General features: G+C 35.7%; 1 protein-coding gene across 1 annotated transcript; it reads right to left on the reverse strand.

The window, feature by feature from the left end:
• Positions 1–17,156: 17,156 nt before the first annotated feature.
• Positions 17,157–18,563, reverse strand: LOC115445492. Its single transcript, XM_030171776.2, has 2 exons — positions 18,205–18,563; positions 17,157–18,109 (listed from the first exon to the last, which is right to left on the reverse strand). The coding sequence occupies exon 2, from the start codon at positions 18,078–18,080 to the stop codon at positions 17,157–17,159; it is 924 nt and encodes a 307-aa protein (XP_030027636.2). The 5' UTR covers positions 18,081–18,109; positions 18,205–18,563.
• Positions 18,564–26,266: the final 7,703 nt, after the last annotated feature.

Below are 26,266 nucleotides of genomic sequence, written 5' to 3' on the forward strand. Positions count from 1 at the left end.
AGTACCTTGTTTTTTGTATATGAATATTTCTTTTTTTAATTTGTAGTTTTTATAATTATTTTTAAATAATTTAAAATATGAACGTGACGCGATGGTCCACTGAGCACAGACGTTCACAAGGTGGCTCCTAGTTCAAACGCTTATTTAACTACAAAAATAAATAATTTATTCTGACGACTGATAATAACATAATTATAAATTTTATAAACTCACGCCTGTATTTCTGCCGGCTTAGGTACTACATAAAGGTGCAACTCGCGCACCCCATTTGCCGATCTTAATCCATCCCAACACGTTAGTACATATTTTACTACCAAGAAGGATCAATTACCCATTATTATAGAATGATGCCTACTTAACTAACATAGTTTTTATCAGAAAAATATAACAAATTTCATTTGACCGACCGACGTATCGATCCTACACTACCGATTGCACTCCGCTCGCACTAGACCCATGGGTGAATTATATCTATAAAGCGAGGTTTATATTGTAGATAATCTTGAAGTTGATTTCTGCAATCGTTTTTACAAACAATCGCTGCAAGTTGACTTCTGTAAATTTTAAAACTTGCAAGACTTGCGGAGTCGCATGTAAACACATATGAAAGTTCTTACGCAATAAATTGCTGGAACAAGTTGCTAGTCTAAACATAGCTTTACATATAATATTCTATAGAACCAATAGGGAGGTCACCATTTATTTTGGCCTTGATTTCCTTCGCGTGATGTTAAACAATTTATTTTCTCCGTGATTTTTCTCTGATAAATTCCACAGCTGTAGGCAATGGATAGGTACAATTTGTGTTCAAATAGTAATATTTTATTTGCTGCCCTATAGTTATAAATATAATTTATAACGTAAAAACTTATTTCTTAATTTATATAAGAGCTTTTTCAGAGCTTGTGTTTATGTTTTATAAGCACCAGTTTTACAAATTACTCCGTAACACTGGTGTTGTAGCACCATCAGTCACATAATCTTATGGCGAGATGTATACTACGAAACCAAGAACAATCTATTCAAACTATGAATAAGTCTTCTAGCATCGGTGTTCCTTCTTCTCTCCTAATCACATATCGCATTCTTTAAAGTAAGGTATGAAGAAACAAACGCAGGCCGAAGATCTGATAAGTCTCTGGATGCTCCCAATAGACCGGTCTGAAAATCCTTGTAGAGGACTATATTTAGCAATGGATATCCTATGGTTAATGATGATAAAGTAGAAATTAAGTTGGCAACTATTGGCAATACAGAGATATATCTATCTGGAATAGATAGGTTTATTTTGCGTACACCTTACTACCAGGTGCAATGTCACTTGGATAAAAAAGAAAACGCGAGTGGCTGCGAAAGTTCCTGAGCTGAATAATTATTGTGTGGCGTATTTGGCGCCTGCGCCGACCGGACGTCTGTAGACGTGACCACTGATAACGCAATTACTGTCATTTAGTGGCAGTCTTGCTAAACAAGTCACTTTAACTTAAGAGTATCATCTTATTAGGTGTATAACCGTTCTGTTGCGACCTTATACATCTATTTCTCAGAGCAGCAGTTGCCTACTTATGTCAAGTTATAATAACGATGCACTGCGCGTGTCATTCTAAGGCATAAGATGTTAACGTCTTCTCATGTTTTGCTGGTGGTTGGATATATTGTATGTCCACAATCCACCCTGATAGCGACTACCGTACGAAAGGTGTTAAAATCCGTCATAGTTGCCCACATAAGTATGACGCATTCCGGGATCAGTATGTGTATATCTGGTTTCAACAGGCCGGCATAATTGTGTTGGCTGCCGAAGTGTAACCATCTCTCGTCAGTCGACATACTATTGGACGCCACTCCACTTACCATCAGGTGTAGAAGGGCCACTTTAACGTGCATGTATAAAAAATAATAATAATACTGGTTACAATGCCTTTCAAACTGAAACAAAACCTTTACAAGATGCTATCTCGACTAAGCCCCTTCCTTAAGAATAAAAAGAAAAAAAAAGTGATGATATTTGCGGCAAAAATGGTCTTTATGGTACCTACCCAGGTGAACTATCGTGCGAGTATATACACCGCTTTTTCAGTCTTCTTAAACACTATTAAGTTGACTGCTTCGTGTTCAAATCAATATCATAAATATTGTAAATAGAGACGGATAAGTACCTACCTCTGTCCGAGCAGCACGCTTCAGTAGCCACAGAGGACATTCAGTGACCACTTCATCTGTCGCAATCGAATATGAATCACTTTTCTTTACGATCTTATATTTTTAGGGTGATTTATTACTGAATTGCGGTAACACTCAAGGCAGTCCGTCTAGTTGATCGGTTTTTTCAGCAGCATACACACTTGGATTGTTTAACTTTTTTGCGGTTAATAATGTTGCCAGTACTTGGCATAGCTTTTATTTCACAAATCGCATTATGCGCTTTCTCAAAGATTTGATCAGTTTAGTCTATGCGTTACATAATTAGTTATCTACTTAAATCCGTAATTAATTGGCGACAATTCTTAACGGAAGGTAATATAAAGTGCCATATTTGATTATAATTGCCTGTCTTCCTATGAGACCGGTGACGGTTAAAAAATTATACATATTGGTTAGATCATTTATTGACAAATAATATTACATATAAACAAGTTTTATTTGTACTTTACTTTTGCTGTCTTGAAGGAAAAATTATGTATCCACGCAGTAGTAATTTATAAATATTTTTCTTCAGAATTATATTATATTTAGGTTATCCGCCTGATTTAAGTAGCGAAACGATTCAGAAATTAAAATAAAAATGTTAAAAATGTCGTAGGATTTACTAATTAGGTCACAATACCAGCATATTGCTGGTGACAGCGAAATTACGCAAAGGAAGCACAATCATTCTCTGTGCTTATTAACTTATCTACCTATCTACGAAAATGTTTACAAATACATTTTCGCGAAATGAACAGTCTAACTAACTATATGTGTACGTCTGACATCATTGTATGCAGTAACCCCTTTTTAACCACACCTAAAATCGCACCCTTTGCATAAAATTGAATTAGTTTTAAAGAAGTTAGGGGAGGGACGGAAACTTGCTGTTGAATACTCGTAAATAACAGACTAACAAAGCGAGTATACATATAGCTGTGTGGTATAAGTTGTGATATTGACGTCGCGGCGTCCTAGCAAAGCAGTACAATGAAGACCTGATAAAGGAAAACAAGTGAATCTTATTGAAAATATATGACACGTCCTGTTTAGGTTTTACACTTAGTTCCACCCAAGAAAGCGCATACAAAGGTCATCTTCCCTTATTCCGTACTTATATATTCTTTACATCATACAAGAACTCAAAGGCAATTGTAGTTCTGTTTTTAAATATAGGCTGGACCTTATTAATTTTAATAGTTTTTTTTTTTATTGTCGCTCGGAAAACTCTCTTCACTGCAGCCAAGTGAAGCCCAAAGAAAGTGCCGACCATCCAAAAATACAAGCATCCCCAGACAGTCGGCGCCGTCATGCCGGACTGCATAATTGCTTCGTTACGCTCTGCTTGAAGGACCCCAAGCTATAGGAAGGAGGGAACACGTGTCCTGGCAAACCATTCCACAGTCTGATGGGGTGGCACAGATATGAGTTTCCAAATCTTTTGGTTATGGAATCAATTAGTGAATGAGGACTTTATTTCTGTAAAGGACTTTATTTCTTATAATTTTCAATCAGCCAATATCAAAATTCATTACAATTTCCGACGGATATGCGTCACAAAGACGCACGATTACAAGAAGTTTTCCCATTAAAGTATCGTTACAACTTCATTGTTAATTTCTTAATGAAATGAGTTGACACGTTACACCATGTAGGAACTTCGCCATGCATATTCCGTCCCATAATGTGATAGATGGCTAGCATATCGCTACATCAGACGCAAATTTCAGACTCCGGACTAAAACTGAGTAGAAAAACCCAATATAACTGTCGACCCGGGATCGAACCCGAGACCTCAACACTGCAGTCGTACCGTAATACTAAGCCAGTGCACCGAGGCAGTCAAATTTAAAGTTTTTGGTGGTTTATTCAAGTTCAAAAAATTATTGTTAAAATAGTTTTAAAGACCTTGACGGTTGATTCTTTGATGACTAATAATGAAGGGCGTACAAAAGGAATGACTTATGGTCGACGGTTAAATAACGTCGCGGGGTAACCAACCGAGTTCGTGTGACCAACTATTTTAGCAAACGCACTCGAAAGCGAGTTAATTGGCACAATTTACTCGCTCGCTTCGTACGGATTACCCTCGTTTAGACGATACTTGATGAATATTCTCATTCTTGGAATTTGTAATAGCCGCTATGGATGTACTAATACTTTTTTTGAGAATAGTATGAATTATAACTGTGATGAGCATGGTTTATTGTGGAAATAGTTGAATATATGTTTCGGTTATTATTTTGTTAGAATACAAAATGTTTAGTGAATACTAAATATACTTTATAATATCATTTTAATCTGCGTTGTGAATATTATTGTTGTGGAAATTCCCAATTTTTAAATTCACTAACACATTTTTTTATTGAGACATTCGGATGTTGTTGTGTCCAAATTCTGAATAATCAATATCTAGCTTAGGAATTACACATTCATTACATCCATATTATCCTACATAAATTACTTCGCACTCCTTATAATATAATCCTTATAAAAATAAGCAAAGTATAGTTATTTCGGTTATATTAATGAATTGCCACTTAAACGTTCTAATTAAACTTAATGAATTACTTGGCTTGTGAAAGCGTATGGAGGTCAAAGGTAGAAAAGAAATAAAAGCAGTTGGTTTAAATAAATTGCTCGAAGTTATTGAAATGTAGATCATTAAGGTTTGACTGTAGTTATATCCGAGGTCAGAATCTAAATTATAAGATTAATACACGCAAAGCATATAGCAAATAGGTTTTCCGTACGCGGAATTAAGGGCGAAGATTTACTTCAGGTTGACCACTAGGAATTCCAATATTTATCCTGTCACGGCAGTTACCGTTCTGTGACTGGTTGATACAAAATGTGTTATGAATGACATGACATTCCTTCACAATAGTCAAAAATACTTCGACCTCGCCTTGGAATGCCGCTAGTCCAAAACTAATCACTATGGAAAATATACTATAGACGACATATTCACAATGTGTGAATTACACAAATCGCAAAATAAAATACCTCGCCATGTCGTGGTCAAATATAGTTTTAATCTCTTGTACTGGCAACGTTCACTATAAAACGTTAATGCAAATGTGGCGCCGCCAAAACAGCATTTTTATCATTGCCGGGCTACACAAATTATAAGATATCTATTCTTCTACCATCACCATGATATCAGCTGTATGCGCTAAAACCTTGCGTTAGAGACCCAATTACACAGAGTACAGAGTCATTGCGTGAGAAAGTGTGATCAAGTTAATAGCCCTACACAATGATCGGCGCAGTTGAATGACGTTCAGTAACTCATTTCATACAGCTCATGAAATTTGGTTAGTACTTCTTGATTGTAGTGTAAAAATACTACACAGGTCCTAATATACATATCAGGTTCTTATTTCTAAGTAGCAATTACTATATACTTGCTGTAAATAGAAAAACCAGCCATAGTCGGGCTTGGAGTCGACCATGAAGATAAGATACGTCCAGTAAGGAAGGTCGGCACAATTCTGACAACCGCCAGATGCAACGTCTTATGGTCATTATAATATGTAAACTGTTCTACGCATTATCAATAAAAGTTCAGGTACTGAAATGCCAATATTGTGTCCGACATGGCAACTATATTATCGATGGAAATAAAGTCACTGAATCGTGATGGTTTGCATTTCTACCTACCCCCTCTACAGGCGAGGAGTACAGTGTATATAATCCGCCTAGTCTGTAAGTATTGAATACAAAGTATAATAATTTCAGTTTCGTTGGGACCTTGAGTTTTATTTTATGTTACCTGTACATCGCTACAGTCCGGTATTTCTAACAATGTTTTGTTTCATATGTTAATTATAAGAATTTTAATTAACTCATTCATTATCTATGTACATACTTAGTATGACGTATTTTTATACTAAAGTTGTCAAAACAACAAAATATAAAGTAAGAAATAAAGTTGTTTTTATTAAGTTTTATTTATTAAAACTTAAACTATTTAAGGAGAATTCGATTATTAGATTCCGAACTTTGTTTTAGGTACTAAGATCTATTTGTACAGGTTTGGGTCTTTAGCAGTCTCAGTTACCACCTAACTCTTGTCCCCAGAGACGTCAAAACAGACACGCATTGGTCGCTCAGTAAATTTCTCTCTTTCTTCCGAGCGCTCGGCTTAACGACGACATTCTCTATGTCTCGTTAAATAATTTGACAGATCGAAAGATATTTCACCAAATAGTTGACAGTTGACAATATGACTCATTGCTGTGTGCAGCCATTCCGATTACTTAACCACGCTAGGCGTTAGTTTTTACTGCGGCCATTGTGTGCTAATAAGGGCCTGTGTACTGTGCTACAGCTGAGACTGAATGACAAGTTGATAGTACCGAATGAATCCTAAGCAAGTGTTTTCTATCTGTCCTAAATGCTTTTCAATGTGAGGTTTTTTCATAATACTTTTTAAATCATCTTTATTTATTTATTTTGCACTTTATATAGGTATACAATAAAAATTGTGCATAGGCGGACTTCTCTTCTCTTTGTCAACCTTAAGGTGGAGCAGGGATGAACAAGGTAAGTACATCAAAGAAATCTGTTGCTAAGGGATTTGGTTTAGTTTTACGACGATCTGCCCCCATGACGTCAGTTCTCTTTAGGGTGTCTAGTACGGGAAAATGTTGTACGAAAAATCCAAGTCTCGCCTACATTAGAATTAAAACCGAGTATCTTCTAGCGAAGAGGCTAAATATGCTGTCACGAAAGAGAGAACTTCTATGTAATAATTAAACATAAAATATACTTATTCTAGTGAAGATGTACATTTTAGAATTGTTAGCGTCATGTCTATATTTAACTAATTATGCACGCTCACTACCGCTGATAAACATAATGTATTCAATTAGACAATTGCGGTACACAGCGATAAAAGCTCTGTTAATTTTATTTTGTTAGTTTCGCCTAACTTTATATAGATAGAGTGGATCACGAATACTGCTGATATTAACATAATAATTAAATAGTAAATCATTATTGTAGATTTTTATGCTTCAAGTTACAAATTAACATTCCTCGACTTTACTTAGTATTCACTTCGACACAAATAACTATCAGTTTTTATTAGATGATTATGCAAAACTCAAGATTTAATAAAAAAAATAAATTTTATGTGTATTATTTACCAAGTATTGCTCGTGGCTTCGCTCGCATGAAAAGCCTTTCCCGCTATAAAAGTCTGTACGAGTAGGGAGCGCAAAGTGCGCCGCTTTCATGTATGCTAACTAAGGTGTCCGGTTATATTACCTGAACGAAGTCACTAAAACACTACGAAGACAGCGCCATCCATTTAAAAATATGATTTAAAAATACCACTATTTCCCATGGGAGTAAATGTCCGGGATAAAAAGTAAAATCCTAGATGTTAATCCAGGATATGGCGTACCCGTGTGCCTAATTACATCCAAATCCGTTCAGCCGTTTCTGCGGTTACTTCTAACAAAACTCCAAACATCTACACTTCCAAACATTTTTTTTCACTAACTTTCGCATTGATAATATTAAAAAGAAATAAGATTCGCGAAGGAATGGAAACATTATACTCGTAGATCAATAAATCTATTTCAGTAATAAATATATTTTGAAACGCGTTAGTGAGAGATTTTCATGGTTCTTCTGCGGTTAATTCGGCGGATTTATTTAGGACTAGCTTCCGCAGTTTCGCCCGCGTGGATTTCGGACTTCAAAAATGGAGGAGGTGCTCAATGTGTCGGGATGTTTTTTTAATGTACGGTGGTATGCAGGTAGTCCGATTGTCCGGTCAGGGTCTGATGATGGGATCCTGGTGAAATCGAATGAACTTTTAACCATTAAGGTTGCACACGCGACGGAAGCTTACAAAATGGAGTAACTTCTCCCGTTTTCCCAACATTTCCCTTCACTGCTCTGCTCCTATTAATTGTAGCGTGATGAAAAGTATACTATAACCAGCTCAAGAGTATGAAAAATTTCGTTAAAATCCGTCGAATACCTAGTTTTTGTTTTTATAACGGTTATACAGACAGACAGACAAAAATTTTACTTATTGCATTTATGGCATCAGTATCGATCCCTGATCACCCCCTGATGGTTATTTTGGAAATATATTTCATGTACAGAATTGACCTCTCTACAGATTTATTATAAGTATAGATAGATAAAATATATATTACATTTACGATACATTATCAATATTACTAATTCTTATTCCCTAATCCTACTAAAATTTAAGTGTATATAAGTAGATTCATTGGCCACTGCAAGCCTCCGTACGTCTGTGACCGCGAACGCTAGAAGCAATTGGCTGTTTAGCTTCCGTCCAACCAAAATCAGCAATAGAAAAAATGCAACGATTAGGCAAATGGACTTGCCAGTAAGGAGGATGTCCTCTTTTGTAAAATGCTTGAGATTGTCGGCTCCAGTAAATCATTGCGACCTCGACAGCTCATGGTTTACGACCAGATTATCAGGAAATTAGGAAACTGCGACCATAAAATCCAATGATGTTGATTGTGTAAACTGTCATGTAGCGGACTGAACTGCTGATTGTATAATGACATCGTTTGATGCCTTTGATGCAGATTAAATTCTAACACATACTATGGTAATAATTTGTGCGCAAAAACACTAATGTTATAACGAATACCAGACATTTGCACGAAATCAAATCCAATCTCGAAACTCAAATCAAATATGAAATGCTTAACACAACAATGCCAGTTTGTTAAGGAAATTGTACTCCCTGGGCCGTTTTTCACCTAACTGCCTTTCCAACTGTCATGGATTAAGCTGCCCATCCCTGTATGTGAAGCGGCCGTTGGCAACTGGCGCACCCATTTCCGTCAGCCGGGGAAAGTGCATGCTATGGTGCGGAATCCTGCAGATAGGCACAACTACGTTTTAATGGGATATTTTGAACTGTTTAAACTATGTTAAACGAAGCTCGACAAATGTGTCGGCTTGTGCGTATAATTATCAAAAATGTTGGCTATGTAGTAACTGTTCCTTTTGTATTTATAGACGACAGTAAAGCTAAATTTGCTGTTAATTAAAAATGAAGCTGTAAATTTTGAATTTTATTTGTAGAACTTAGATATTATTGAAGGTACATGTGCTGTAAATATTTTATTTTATGTTTTTCATTGTAACGAGTTCAATACTAAATGGTCTATACTACGTCTGTGTTTAAAGAACAAAAATTAAACAGAGAACAACCACACCCTGATAATAAAACCTTTAAATAAGTATTTCTTAAAAGAAAATGACGTAACGAAATAGGTTTTATGAAATATTATTACTAAATTTACTTTCTTAATACTTCAATTCTATTCAATATATGGAAGGTATGTATTAAGATAAATAAAAAAAAAACAGACGGGATAGATATTATATTGTTATTAGCACCTACTCAACATTTTTGCGCTTATAATATTGATAAGAAATTAGGTGAACTAGGCTTTATAAAAACACATTGACAATACAGGTTTAGGAAAAGCTAGGCAATCATTGTATCGGTGTGAACGAGGCATAATGACGGCAGCAGCCGCACGCGCCTTTAATATCTAGATAAAGTGTGTCAACTTGCTAAGCTTGCTAATGTGCTTTATCAGCTTTCATATGTTAATGTGAACTTTAACTAACTTTAAGTTAATGTGCCAAAAGCTCTTTGTGAAGATTATAAAGATCACACTTATTAATTTAGGTTGATTGCTTTTTGTTATGTATCTTGCTGATATGAAATATGAGTTTTTAATGTTAAATATTGCTTTGAAGCCTCTCTGAATTTCGTAGTGGTGTAGTGGATATCAGCAAGTTGATAGGGTCGGTTTAGTTTTATTACATGCGTCGTTATATTTGAGCGATACGCCTTTCGCGCTGAGGTCTCGGGTGGCGCGAAGTCTGTACTTTGTACCCGATGTGACGATAGTCATAGGCTCCCCCTATCACATCGAGGGACGGATATCACATAATACACACGGCGAAACTGCACTAGTTGCGCCTCGGCTCAATATCCGCCTTCTTGGGGATAAAAGGCGTGTTTGTGTGTGTGTGTGTGTGTGTGTGTGTGGTGTCCGTAAGTGTGTGTATGTAGTTAATATTATATCTTATTTTATCATAAGAACTTCGTGAATTAAATAAATTTAACTACATATTTTTCCTATGGACTGCGTTCGGCTCAATCTGTCTTATACAGCTGTTAAATGTTCGTCAATTTTTTCATTGAAATACTTGTTTACAATAAGCATGACCTAAATTCGAATCAAGAAGGGAGCCCGCACCTGCTTAGCATGAAAAGGACCCTCCGTCTCGCGAATAAGGGTGGCGGGTCAATGAACTCTGAAGGTCAGCGAACGATACGCCTTTATCAGCGGGATCTAATACTTAATTTTTGATGCATATCTGGCACAATCGTTATTACGACGCAATGTTTTTTTTATAGCAAATAATAAGGTTAATATTTAGGTTATTTAATTTATTGATATTCCTGACTGTAAGGATACAAATAGGGGCGAAAAAAGAATTGTTGTGATCCAAGCCTCCAGTGGCTCCCTATAAGTATGGAGCTCGAGAAAAAACGCAGGAACGTAATCAAGCCGGGTCTAAAGACTAGAGTCTACTCTCTGGCTCTGGCAATCGAACCCAGAACTTTATACTGCACAGCCTACATACGCTGTAATAACACATATCGGCCCAAGTGTAGGAAGCGTTCGCGCTACTTGGCAAGGGGCGCCAAAATGTTAAATGTATAAAAAGGTCTCTAGCGATAATGAAAGTTTTGAAAAGAACGCGCATACTCTCATTACCTAGATATAGAAGTTTTCTAATGGTTTTTGTTGTACCCAACCATAGTAACCTCGCGTTGGTTCAGGCCAATACTAGCTCTACTTTGGACAGGGGTTAGAGACAGCGCTGTTTAAAAGTAGTAAATTAATCATAATAAAATAAATATAAATAATATGTTTAATTCACAAGTTAATAAATGACGGTCCAGTGGAGTCGGTGAGTGCGTGTGACTGACCCTGCGACACACCTTCGGCACTACGCGCCGTGACGGGCTTGAGTACCTTATGATCAATCTGGGAACCCATTTTATTGTACTTATGTATAGTGTTATGGAGTTGACATTTTATTATGGTTTCCGAAGCTCGACTGAGGCTTAACACAAATTGCCTAACGAAGTGACGTTAATATAGGTGCCTACAATCGTTATCGGTAATAGAAATCAAAAAAATATAGGAATGACATATTATGGATACATAGTGGTAGACTTATCGATAGGTTAACGATGGAGAAAGACAACTTGTCTATGGCTTCTAATAGTGACACCTCTTTGAAACAAAAGTCCGTGGTTTTGTTTCCTCATACATTCAAATATTTATATGATAGACAAGTATTTATTTCTGGGTGTTAAAAGCCTGAAATGCCCACCAAAACTATGTATATGACTATTGAATGTATATTATTCTTGAATTATTTCCTGTAACTCGACAGCGTTTGTACTTACTACCAATATTACATCTCATTGCGCGAATAAAAATAGTATGATGGAGCTCGTCGTAGTTTTGGAATTCACCGTTAACTTTAAACCAAGTTCATGCAAAAACTATCTCAGTTTGCGAACTGAGTCGTTCCGTTTTATAACATCGGTATTATAAATGGGGTCGCAGTAGGTAATAATAAACCGTTGAAATTGTTCGAGTGTGAATTAAACAAAAATTTCAACAACAAAATAATTCAATAATGGTAAGTACCTACACGTTCGTGCTTATTAATTTACTTATACTACTAATTATAAATTGCGAGAGAGAAATTTAGCCCCAGTCGATAATAGGTTTTTTTCTAATTTATTTGTATTGCTTTGAATGGTGGAACGAGCTTGCCATTCGCCTGATGGTAAGCGATACGACCACCCATAAACAGTAAAAATACTATCCAACACCTTGAATTACAAGGTTTAGTATTCTACTGCGCTCGTATTTACAGTAGCTACAATAGTTTTCAAACCGGAACAAACAATGCCTACTCACTGCTTCTTAGCTACAGAAATAGACAAAACGCACCTATCTAGGTGCATTCCATTTTGGGAGTTTTCTTGAATATCTCCAAATATGTAAATTTATTTGTATAGGACGATTCCTAAATCTGAGAGGCAGCAATAAATTGTAATGTGTCGAAACTTTAACAGCGTATTCCCACTTAAAATCATAATTTTATGCATGAATGCACTCAACGCTTAGTTCTTAGGAAGCTGCGACAAAAAGCAGCCACTTTGCAAAGGAATCACGTAATGCCGATGAAATGCTCGACTGAGTCACTCGCACGAATCGCGTCACTCCTGCCTGTTTAGTAGCACCAGGGGCGGATCCAGGGGACCAGCGTGACTCTACTAGCGTGGATGTATAAGTCCCCCCTTCTGTTTGATTTTTTCAACCCTTTCAAACTATCTACACTGTGTGTATCGAAATAATTGTAACAGCTTTTGAATTCAACTGAATATGATCAATTAGTTAGTGGTTTTAAAGATATGCCCCATGTAATTATAGGGCATTTGGGGACTTCATTTCTGTTGCCTTTGACATAAATAGTTGCGTTTATGCTCTACATTAAATCTAATTATTAAATTTAAATTTGATTTGGTGGGTGAAGTGAATGTGCTTGTCTCGTATTAAAAACCAAATGGTACCTACAAATGATATGTCGATTTGACTCTGTGTTTTTCACTACACATAAATTGCTTTTCGAAGTCTATTTAGATTTATGTATAAATCAATTTCTTTGTATATCTAGCACTGAGTTATAGCACTATATTATTATTGAAGTTATTTTTCAATAAGATAGATGCTTATGTTTATACCGTAGTTTTTCAATTGCTACAAAGTACGCCAGAACTAAAAGCTAGAAAATGTAGAAAGTCTAGTTTCGGATCAGGTAAGAAAATCAAAATGATTGCGACACAGTGTATTTGAGCTATTCAAAATATATTTTATATTAGCGAAACGCAAGTGTACCGATTTTTTGTGTCTTTTATCTTGAGCGTTCAAAAGGAGCCATAAACCCAGTTTTATAGGAAAAACAAAACTGTTAAATAAAATTATAGTTGATATTATTGAATGTCGAAATTTATATTTATAAAATCAGACTCGACCACAACATTTCGTTTGCCCCTACACCGGTTACAGATGTCAGCGAATGCTAAATTACTCGTATAATTATATCCTCCTTTTGATTTTTCTTAAACTGCAATATTTACATTGTGACAAAATTCCAACAGACACAGATAACTGCGCGCACGTAAGGTGACACGCTCGGGCGCTGCTGCGGCTTTCCGTTTCCGCCGCGCCGCAGACGTTCAACCGACTACTGGTTGCCTTGTTGCAGGATTCAAATAGGTTTTGAGTTTAGTTGTACACGTGATTGCAACTTTTTTTGAATTATGACTTAATTTCAATCATAATAATAAGATTATATAAAGCAGACAGTGGAAAGATTGTCATACAAAAAAATTGAGCTAATACAACAATTAATCAATCTACCGTGAAATAGCAAAACACCAATTTATATATACACATTTTTTCAATATCTTGAATGGCACGTTTTAATGGACATATTAGCTTATTTTCTGTGAATATATTATTTTTTTATTAATATCTAAGGACGCTGGGGCGTCATGTCACACGGACATTTCAAATAAGACATGTTTAAGCTTCGGTTTAATCTAATAGTTTTATGTGTAAAATAATAAATAATTTTAGGATATACAATCATGACATACATTTTATTAAAGAAGAATGACAATCATTTTTTATATTCCATTTTTATAAAATAATATATTTCGTAATTCGATGACAAGCAGCCAGTACGTCAGTTTCGATTTAAAAGTTTTTATTCATATTATGGCTGCAACATGCCCCAGCCGTTGAAAGCTTGCTTTCAACCCGAAGTTTCTTTAGAGGAGGGGACGAATCTTCGAGACAGCTCTTCTTATTACGCCACCTGCAGTCCGTATGTCAGCCACCCTGCAGATATTATCAGTACCAGGGTGTAGTGCTATGATTCGGCCCATCTTCCATTTAATTGGTGGTAAATTGTCGTCCTTGATGATGACAAGGGCGTCGATTTTAAATGATAATCTTTGCCACTCTGCCATTTGACTCTTTTCTGAAGTTCTGAAATGTACTCTTTGCTCCATCTCACCCAGAAATGTTGCCTGAGTTGCTCGATCCTTTGATGCCGAGTCAGGCGGTCATAAGAGCAGTCCCGCAAGTTTTGAACAGGTAGTGAAGTAACTGGTCTTCCGATTAAAAAATGACCTGGAGTCAGCGGCAGCAAATCTTCAGCGTCTGATGACAGCGGAGTGAGCGGTCGAGAATTTAAAATTGCCTCTATTTGGATTAAGGTGGAGTTTAGCTCCTCATAAGTTAAGTGACAATTGCCCAGCACTCTAACTAAATGATGTTTAGTGGATTTAACACCCGCCTCCCAAAGACCACCAAAATGGCAGGAATAAAGTGGAAATTGATTCCATCATGAGCCGCATCTTCAGCTAAGGAGTTACAATTGCGCTTAAGGAATGTAGAGAGATCATTATAGGCTCCTACAAATGATGTCCCATTGTCTGAATAAATATGAAGAGGCTTTCCTCTTCGGGACATAAACCTACGCAAAGCCTGTAAGTAGTTGCTGCTCGTCAAATCGCCCACTAATTCTAAATGTATGGCTTTAGTCGTAAAGCACACAAAAATTACAATGTAAACTTTCATTAGTTTACATCCACGACCTTGACGATTAACCGATGTTATGGGACCCGCGTAGTCAACGCCTACACTTTAAAAGGAAAGTCAGCTGGTGACAATCTGTTTGATGGCAAATTGCCCATTTGTGTTTGAACAACTTGTCCCTTAAAACGTTGACAGCGAACGCACTGACGATAGCATAATCTGGCTAAGTTGCGACCACCCAAAGGCCAGTAAGTTTCTCTTATTGTAGCCAATAATAATTGGGGACCTGCATGCATTAATTTTCGATGCTCATATTTAAATAAAAGTTTTGTAAAATGATGAGTGGACTGTAATAAAATTGGATGTTTTTTCTCAAAAGAATATTCTGAATGATGCAATCTACCTCCTAAACGGATGATTTTATTTTCATCCAGAAAAACATTAAACTTAAGAAGTCGATTTTTATGAGGTAATTTCTGATTACTTAATAATAAATCATATTCATAAAATGATTCCTTTTGTGATTGAATAATAATTAAATTGAGTGAGTCCTGCAGTTCGTGAGCGGATAAATATTCACTATTAATTGACTGGCCCTTACACCTTTTAATGAATCGAAACATAAAACAAACCGCTCGTTGTAACCTTATAAAATTTGAAAAACGCTCAAAATTAATCAAACCGTTGTCAAAATGTTTGTCGTTATAAATGTTATGAAAACAAACATGTGATTTGAGTTCGGGTAAAGCGTGTAAAGTTTCTTCAATGAAAGGCCATGACATGCTGTCTTTTCGTAAGAAAGAAGGACCAGACCACCACAAATCCAATGAGTGCATAGTGGTAGCTTCAACCCCTCGTGAGATGAAATCCGCAGGATTATCATGTGTGGAAACATGTCTCCACGTACACAAACTAGTTGTGTCTAAAACTTCTGAGATGCGGTTACGAACAAAAGTATTTAATTTTATAGGAAGCTTGTCGAGTGATGGATTTTTCCTATTTCTACGCTCTATGGCTAAAAAGCATCGTTTTGCACGATGAAATGAATCACCTAAAGTATCAGAAGATTCTTTCAGCGGAATTCTAACGCAGAACCGACCGTTTTCTAAACGTGTCGTATTCTTAACAAAATGTTCTTCACAAAGTGCTTCTTCAGCTGAATAAGAGGATGACTCATGATGGCTTATTTCTTCTATTTGCCAAAACCGCGTTAACTGAGTTTGTAAGTCATCTAATTGTGAAGATTTGTCATTAGCAATGGTTACAAAATTGCATTTGACAGGTTGATTAAACTTATTAGCTAAACCGGTATTAATTGGGCCACTGACTACCCAACCAAGTCTAGTTTCAAATAAAATAGGCTGGTGATTCCCTAATACGATTCTTTCTGATCCTAGTAAATTCCAAAATACATCAGCTCCTAATATCATGTCTATCGGTGCTGGAGTGTGATAATACGGATCAGCTAAAGATATATCTGTTGGTATATTTAAATGCATCTGCCTATGAGGCACATTATCGGTAATTGTCAGCAAAACCAAACATAATAAATTATCACAATAAGATTCGCATAGTGACTTAATACGAACACGACACATTTTCTCTACTTGTGACAGTAAATTATTAATGCCTTGTATAGATTTATTAGTATATTTAGATGGTATATTTAATTGCTTAAACAGTTTTTCTGACATTATACACGACGAACTGCCTGAGTCAAGAAGAGCACGTGCAATGTGTTCTTTATTATTATTATCGTAACATCTGATTAAAGCAGTCGACAGAAGAATGTCGGGCAAGTTGCTTGTATGCGAATGTGCAGTAAGATTTGCCGACAGTGCAACTGAGTGAGCGTTAGGGGTGACAGCACAGTCCTCGGCGCCCGCGGATGGGGACACTTCGGACCGTTCACTACCAATCGAGCGATGCTTTGATTTATTGTTAATATGTTTTGACTTATAATTCGTGTTATGAATCAGCGTATGATGTTTATAATTGCAAAATTTACACCCTGATCGTTTGCAATTTTTAGGATAGTGCCCGCGATGAAAACAGTTATAACAAACTTTATATTTAGGCAAAACTGACATTCTCTCGTCAATGCTCAATGCTAGAAATTGTGGACAAGTACTAAGGTAATGATCTCCATTACATTCCGGACAAAGGAAACTATGAGAAGATGAGTTAATATTATCGCTCAAAGACACCATAGACTTAAGTTTCGCATTATGCTTTGTCGGAATGTCAGGTGTTTTTAGTTTTAGAAAGCTGAGCGCGTTCTAATGTCTCAATAAAGTCTGCACGTTCTTGCATAAACTCCATAAACTGCTTAAAAAGAATGGACTTAGATTTGTCAAGTCGCTTTTTATACACTTCCCACTCACGAAATGTCCTTGCATCTAATTTGTGACTAAATAAATGAATTAACAATGTGTCCCAGCTATTAACAGGTTCGCCTAATTTCTCACAAGCTCGAATATGTTTATTAATTTGGTCTATCATAGATTTCAAATTGTTTGATGACTCTTTCATTAGTGGATCGAGGTCAAAAATTGCCGAATCATGGTTTTGAAGCAACAAACGTTTGTTGTCAAACCTACCACATAAAAGATCCCACGCCAGTAAGTAATTTTCAGCACTAAAATCCACTGATTGGATAACATCAGCAGCTGACCCCTCCAATGATGTCTTTAAATAATGAAATTTATTAATTTCGTCGATGTCGTCATCTTTGTGGATTAAACTAATGAAAGTATCCCGAAATGCGAGCCAATTTTCATATGAACCTGAAAATATTGGTAAATTGATAGTGGGCAATTGGGCGACCTTACGCTTTGAACTACTGTTTGTTGTTTTGAAATCATCTTCATCCGCTTTCGTAACAGTTAGCCTATTCTTTGCCTGGGCAAATCGTGCATAGTATTCCGATTCAAAAGCAGATCTTTCAATTAATTCTTCATCTAAGTTATCAGATAAACATTCAAGCTGAGTTTGAATATCATTAAATTGGTCAAACAATTCTCCTAACCTATCGACGCGCAATTGTAACTCCAATACTTGGTCGGGGTTCAGTTCCGAATCCGTCAACTGGGATAAGTAGGTCGCAAAAATTGTTAATCGAGCTTTACAGCTGCCTCGTTTCCGCCGAAGAACTTTGATGTCGGTCATTTTAGGAGACGAGTGCTGCAGTCCTGCAACTTTACATAAGTAAATTATAATTAAAACACATAAAACTATAGTTAGTAATTACAATATTATGGTGGTAAGTAACAACTCTTGAAATAACACTAACCTTTTACAATGTTAACAATAATAGGTCAGCTTACCATTACCTCAGTACATATTAATCGAGAGTGCTGGGTAAAAATAATTAATAAAAGAGCGTTACTCCACCGTCCAATATTATATTATTCTGATTCCTTATTTATCCGGCTCGACATGGACCATATTTAAGCTTCGGTTTAATCTAATAGTTTTATGTGTAAAATAATAAATAATTTTAGGAGATACAATCATGACATAGATTTTATTAAAGAAGAATGACAATCATTCTTTATATTCCATTTTTATAAAATAATATATTTCGTAATTCGATGACAAGCAGCCAGTACGTCAGTTTCGATTTAAAAAGTTTTTATTCATATTATGGCTGCAACACTGACTTATTACCAATACCAAATTTTGGAGCACAAATTTATTCCTGATGTCCAGTCTATAATTAACTATACCGTCTAATGTCTTAGATATCAATCTATTTTTAAGTTGTTGATTACAATCTACCTTTAAGGTGTCCAGTATTTGCTTGTCCCCATTCTATAATTTATTTACAAAAGATTCGGATGTAGATATTTGTACAACGAGAAGTAGGTAGTTGAAATATATTCTGTTGTTATTCAATGAACTGGCACGCAATCCTTATGTAAGTTTGTCGAACGATAAGCTGTATCGCTTAACGATTTCAAGAGTTGTTATCAGTATGCTAACTTGGCCAGTCGGCTACATTCCCGTGGATTGCTTCAGGACAAACAAACCGTCTATGCCCTCTTTTATAAGTGTTCACTTCTTATGAAATATGTGAGAACCAATTTCATACATTGCTACAAAGTTTTCGTGAATTTAACATGCTTGATAATTGATATTACCAGAGACCACATCTTTTCCTCAGTGTTTATTTGAACACTTAAGTAATTTTCTTATTGGCGTATTATAATCTATAACAGGGCTATTATAATGCCGCATTAACAACTATTTTTTGGAAACTTAGCTCGGTTAGAAAAAGTATCACTAAACAAGTATGCGGAATTATTTTTGTGAATTATTTGCGAGCGCTGCCTGCACATAAGCAAGACCGTCCAGTAGGACAATTCTATAACCTCTAATCGGCGTACCAAAATATTACCATTAGAAACAAAAACAGCGCGCGAGGTGTTCCGTTATCAATCAGTTTGTTGTTTACTTTCTTTTGCAGGTCCAGCTCTCGTTATACTACCACGTTAGATGTTAGGTCTCATAATTCCTAGTCACACTCTGGCTGCAATCGCCTTCAAACTAGAATTTATCTACAAAGTTAGTAGTAGTAAAAGACAAAACAGTGGTAGATACCGAACGGAGTGTCGAGTCGTAGACATTTGTAATTAATTAATTAAAAGGAAAATGTTTCAGTCATGAACATTAAATATATTATTTATTAATTCCCCGCAAGTATTAAAATCATTCGAAAAATACACAAGGATATTTAATAAACTAATATAAAAGCTAGTTTATTATCCTTACAACTAATGGTCACTTTAATAAATAAAATCGATTCCATAATATTATGAATATTAAATAAACGTACTAACACATTATTTTTCTGTAAAGATATAGGCATATAATATGTGTCTACAATTCTCGATGCTTCTTCTCGTTCTGTGAGGTATTCGGAGAGCCCATTGCTACTTTAATTTCCAATATAAAATGCCATTAATTATATAAGGGACTTTATTTAAATACTCTCATGTACCTTAACTAATCACAAGAGTAACTATATGTGATGATTAAAGCATTTTATATTATTTTATTTTACATATATCGGGCATAAAATCAAGCCTAAAGATCCATAGTTGTGTTTACCGAAACGAAACATACATTTTTCTTACCCTGAATCATTCAAGATGGTCTGGGATCACTTAACGATCTGAATCACGATGCAATAACATAAAACAACGACAGGTCTATCAATATTACGATTTACAAATATATATCCGACACCTGCACCGGTAATGGTGGTAAAACAGGTGGTGACTGGCGACGGCGTCTTCTTAACATAGGGTTGCTACTTAGCCAAGAATTGGAAAAAATAAAAACTTAAATAGCTTTTTGAAGTTCGAATTGATTTCATACACATTATGTGAAAACTTGATTAAAAATCAATTCTGTAGTTTATTCTGCCTTCATTAGGAAATAAGACGTTATATTTCGTTTAAAAATTGAGTTAAATTACATATTGTAATAAGTAAAAATACGAATCTATCGACATATTTTTTATTTGTATAAATGTGTAGAAACGTCTTTTTCTCGTCCTTGGTCTGATGACGGAGTATTTTTGGTGTAAACTATGAGCTCCTGGGTTTAAATACTACGACAACACACAGTCCACGTGAGGTATCCTATTTTTTTAACCGACGAAACACCGGAGGAAGTTCTCAGTTTGACACGTATATATTTTTTTAAATGTTAGACCACGTATAACTTATTACAGAGTAGACCAATCTTGATTTTCTTTTTATAATTACCGTTTCATTACCTATACAGATCATTTTAGTAACCATATCACAGTGGCATAACAATAGGTTTTACTGGTGGTAGGTTTCTCATATATGAAAGGCCGCCTGGGTAAGTACCATCGCAATGTCTATTACTGCCGCCAAGCAGCAGTGTGTAGTCACTGTTGTGTTCCGGTTTGAAGGACATTGTAGCCAGTATAACTACTGGACATAATGAGACTTAACTCATGTCTCAGGACGGCGAGCGCATTGGAATACCAAACAATATTTTGTAATTCAAGGTGTTGGACGGTGTTTCTACTATTTATGGGCGATCGTATCGCTTACTATCAGAATATGAAACAAAAACAAAATGCGAACGGCAAGTTTGCCTCGTCATTCAAAGCAATAAAAAGGAATTGGTTGAAGGAACCATTATCTGAAAAATCACATCCATTTATTTGTTGACATTTTCATGAAAATTATGATACGTTCCGAAACATATACATATCTCATATTATAGTAACAACCCTACTCTAGCACAAATCTCGATTTTTATAGATCTGTAAGTGGATTGGCTCGGTTATTGTGGCCATGTCCTTGACGCCTATGAAGCACTCACACTAACGCCGTCATAAATCTACTAATCCCATAAAAATCTGAAGAGGTTATAAATTTGTGATGTTTCTCTCAACTCATGGTGTAAAGATGTGGTGAGATTGATATAATATCGACAAAATCTATAAATATTTCCTCATTCGTGTAGTAGTTTCGTATTTAAGTATAGGAAATTATGAAGACGAAAAATCTATTGCTAAAAAAAGAAATTTGTCTACGCTTGCAAAACTGAGTTAAAATTTACTTTTTTATTACTTTTATGATTGGAAATAAATTCATCATCATCATTGGCAAATAAACATTTACATGAGATGATTAAGTAGCGTACATACGTTGAAAATGCGAAGTTATAAAAATAAATTAGGTATTTACAAATTTATGAATGAATATTGCATAAGCAAACATGATTAATACACATACTTACGTCACGGACGATCTAATGTACTTAATGTAGGTACTTATTACCACAGAGGGAAAACCATTATTTTGATTAATGGAAATTCAATAACATATTATTGTGTTCTCATTCAGTAACACGATAAAAAATTATTAAAGACAATTTTTCCTTAGTTTACAAGTTGACTGCAATTGCTTTTGGCCGATATTTTATTTGTATTAATTACACCACGTTAAATATATTGGGTTTTAGGCAATAATTGCAATCAGTTTTAAGTTTGGAAATTCGACAATGGTTTTAATTTATACTTCTATACTAATATATAAAGCTGAAGAATTTTTCTGTTTGTTTGAACGCGCTAAACTCAAGAACTACTAAATTGATTTTGTAATTTTCTTCACTAATAGGAAGCTACATTACTAGTGCTATAGGCTACTTTTTATCTCAGGAATATATTTATCCCGGAAAAACAGAGCCGCAGGTAAAAGCGAGTAATACATAAAACAAAAATCATTCAACTCTACTTATTCATGAACAAATTAACAGACTGTCCTATGTTACAAGTATAGTCCACTCACCACGCAGTTATCCGACGCTCGTTAGCATACATCCCTGATACTGGATGCACGCTGCACCCCGACCTCGTAGGTATCGATCCTGACTCAATCCCTCTCACGTTCTCTCATTAACAACTAGCTGTGAATTGTGATCGGGTCTTCGGCGCAACACATTGTAAAAACTATATATGAAGTTATATAAAATGGAGTTTCGAACCGCTTGAAAAAGATGAGGCTCTCAATTCAACTGCCAAATCATCCATCGATTTATAATTTTCTTGGAGTTTACTTAGCTTCAGACCAAGTAGACACACCTTACTCCACAAAATATAAAATAAAGATACAATATATTATAAACGATATATATTATTATTATAATTTTACGCAAATTCATTTCAAATAAAGATAAAACAAAAACGATTTAATAATGGGAAAATAAATTCAAAGGAAACGCTTTTTACAAGGAACGCGATTGTAATTTCCACCAGTAGCCTTTTATAGTTCAGGAACAATTTAACCAATTTGTGTTAATAAAATTCTACTGGTTTGTAATTTAGAACTTCCTATAAAGTAATATTGACCACGCTACTAAGCAAATTATTAAGATTCAGTATTTCCAGTAGGATGTAACTGCACAAGCGTTTATTAAAATGTAATATTGATTTTGAATAAATGTTTTCGATTTTGCTCTGCTCTTGTCAACTTAATATAAAAATGTATTCTATAGAATCCCTTTATATAATATCTCTTTTGATTCTTCCAATTAATCGCACTCGTCACAACCTAACATGTAGACGTATTGGAATGAAGCATATTGCTATCATTTTGGTTAATATTAGTAAGACCTAATTTAACCGAAAATATTTTTTGAAAAATGTGCATTTATTTTATCTCTTTTACCTTAGTGTAATGAAAATAAAATATAATATTTGCCGAATTCACAATTCCTTGTATTATAACCTTGGCTTATAATATAATCAAAGAGACACCTTCGTACCACATGGGCCTCAATAAACCATATAACATGTTACTGAGCTGATTTGGAAGTACATACATACATACCTACGCTACATTCAGAGAATTTCATTAAAATGTAAATCACGCGCCTCAAAGGGCTGAGAACTTATTGGGTCAGTGGGCTGACGACCCGCAGGGCTGCCGTGAGGTCCGCCATGCACGCACCACACGTGGAATAGATAAGAACACCGTTATGTGATGCAATACTTAAATACCTAAACAAAGGCAATGGTGTGAAGAACTGCTGGTCTTAGACGTGAGATGGTTCGTATGTCGTGTAATGCTAAGTTTGGAGCAGCAATATATTGCTCAAGAATTTTCAGATGCGTTTACACTACCGGCAATATTTAATAGTTTTATACCTACATGCGAATTGCCGCTAGATCTATAGGCTTGATGATTGTTTACACGGTCAAAATTTCTTGCGAAAGTCGACTTCTGCAAGTTTTGTTTCTTATCTACACCCGCTTAAGAGGTTGTCTGCAATAAACGCGATTGCTTATATGTGGATTTGGTCTGCCCTACTATAATATGCCACAGCTTTGTACTTCTTACGCCCAGAAAAGAACAAATTGTTTTGTGTTCTGAATTCCAGACCTTGGGTATCAACTATCAAGATATGACATCTAAAGTCTTGGAATAACCAACACAGTGCACTGCTTCGCAAACAATGTTGAAATTTCTATGTAGTAATCATGACAATACGTATAGGAAAAATGCACGCATGAACGTTGCTTGTTGCTAAAGTGTTACCCCCTTATTCATAAAGGTTTTTTATCTAAGGACGAAGTAAAGCTCTGATAACAAGCCTGTTTCTCAGTGCCCAACGGCACTGAGAAATAGACATAGGGCCGTTGTGATTGGTTATTATTGTTGTATTTCAATATTAGCCAATCACAACGGCCCTACGTCTACGCACTGCGAAGACTGCCATGCCGTCAGCATTGAGAAACAGACTTGTTATCACAGCCTTACTCGGTCGTTAGATAAAAAACGTCTATGAATAAGGGGGTTAGTCTTTTATAATCAAATAAAGCATGTTGACATTGGCACGAACGATCAAACTAGACTGAGACAATAATGAAGCTATTAAAGTGACGCCCCTTAGAGTTGTGATTACTCGTTCAAGGAAAGTACTTAAGGTAAGACTATTGTTGAGAAACATTTCACACGGAGGTGTGATGTCATCTGTGAAGAAATGCTGTTGAGATGCAGTTACTCGTATAAATGAACTTAAGAGCCCATGTACACTCTTGTTTTGGTACGCTTTCAGCGTGCACAATGCACATAGCTATTTTGTATTAGGTACGCGCAATCCCGGTTACGTTTTAAGAAACATAATATCAGAATTTGATGTTAAGCTCTCATAGCCTTTAATTAAAGTTTTAATCTTGAATGTTACTGTATTTGTCTGGGTAATAAAGACAGGCTACTAGGAATAGTATATGGGCCCATAGTTGATACATTACACGACTTTCAAATTATATCAATTTACTTTTACATTATATCAATCTCTTAATTTAACTTTGTATGAGTTTCCTAGACGCGGCTCCTTGTTATGAGCCACCACCTATATATTATGTGTACAGAAATAGCTAAATGTCCGGCATTTATTCACATTTATTTACAACTCTTATTAGCAACTGTGTCTCATTTCGAGATATAGTAATTATTCCTTTAATGTTACCTATAATTACAATAATAAAAATGCTATAAAATTGTACACTTTTTTTTAAATGATAGCTACTACCTGTGGCTCGCTTGATGGTGACCGTCACGCCATAAAAAGCAACATTACCACAAAAGTCCATGCCACATTATTACGCTCGTCACTAGGTGATATTCGCTTATTTACGAAAAAAGGTTTATTATTCAGTGTTTAGTACTATTATTTTTTTAACTATACCCAGTAATTATATTGTTATTGTCATTCACGAACTAAACACAACTGACACACTATAATTATATGCTCCTTTTTCTCTAATAATGACCAGACGTGATCGCCGTTCGACTGATGGTAAGCAATACGACTGCCCATAAATAATAGAAACACCACGATATGAGATGTTAAGTCTCATTATGTCCAGTAGTTTACTGGCTAAAATGTCCTTCAACCCGGAGCACTGCTGCTTGGGGGTAGAAATAGATATTGCGGTGGTAGCTACCCAGGGGAATTCTAACATATTACCTACCACCAGTAACCTGCTAACTACAAAAATTAGTACTCCTGTCAATTTAACGTTATCTTTCGGCCGTAAAAACGTCCTCAGTACCCTGCGTTAACGCACAATCAGTGGCCGTTCTCTAGCAGGCGCGACCGGCATACTAACAGCACAGCAACAATACATATGCAGATGTGGAGAGTCCGAGCAGTGGCAGGAACGTGTCTTTTTGCTATTGATACGACTGAGTTGCTAGCCCAAACGTTTAGCAAAACGGGAGCTTCGTTTCCTGATAATTAGATTCAAAATATAATGAACTGTTATTTGTTCTAGTTAGCTAATCTCCCGAGTAAAACTCCGAAACTATAGCTCGTCTATAACTATCAAAACCTTGTCTATGTCAAATGCATTTCCAAGTTATAGTTTAAAGAATAGAATAGTAAATCCCGGGTTATTATTTTAAAGCGATGCAGTCCGTGCAATACCTAACATAAAATACTTTCTAATCAAGTTCGAGGTGCATTCTTCTATTAAATTATAAACATATACCACCACGCGTACGTCGGACCTGACGTGTCAGTTCTGTACAATAAAAACACACGTCTGTGTATAAACGGGGCTGAACGTGCAAAACTACCGTGATTCATTAAGCCCTATTCACAGTCTACGAGCCACCTATGCAGTTTCTAAAGACTCATGATGCGTAGGTTTATAACCAGCTTGACAAGTACTGGATGGTTGGTGTAGTCAAAAGAAAATTCGAAAGCAAAAGAGCCATAATGTCAAAACCGCTTTTCTTTTCGTTGAGCTATATAATATAGTACGTATGTAGCTGCTGCATAGAAATACTTCTCTACAG

Source organism: Manduca sexta, chromosome 13, assembly GCF_014839805.1.
Source record: "Manduca sexta isolate Smith_Timp_Sample1 chromosome 13, JHU_Msex_v1.0, whole genome shotgun sequence".
Taxonomy (NCBI): Eukaryota; Metazoa; Arthropoda; class Insecta; order Lepidoptera; family Sphingidae; genus Manduca; species Manduca sexta.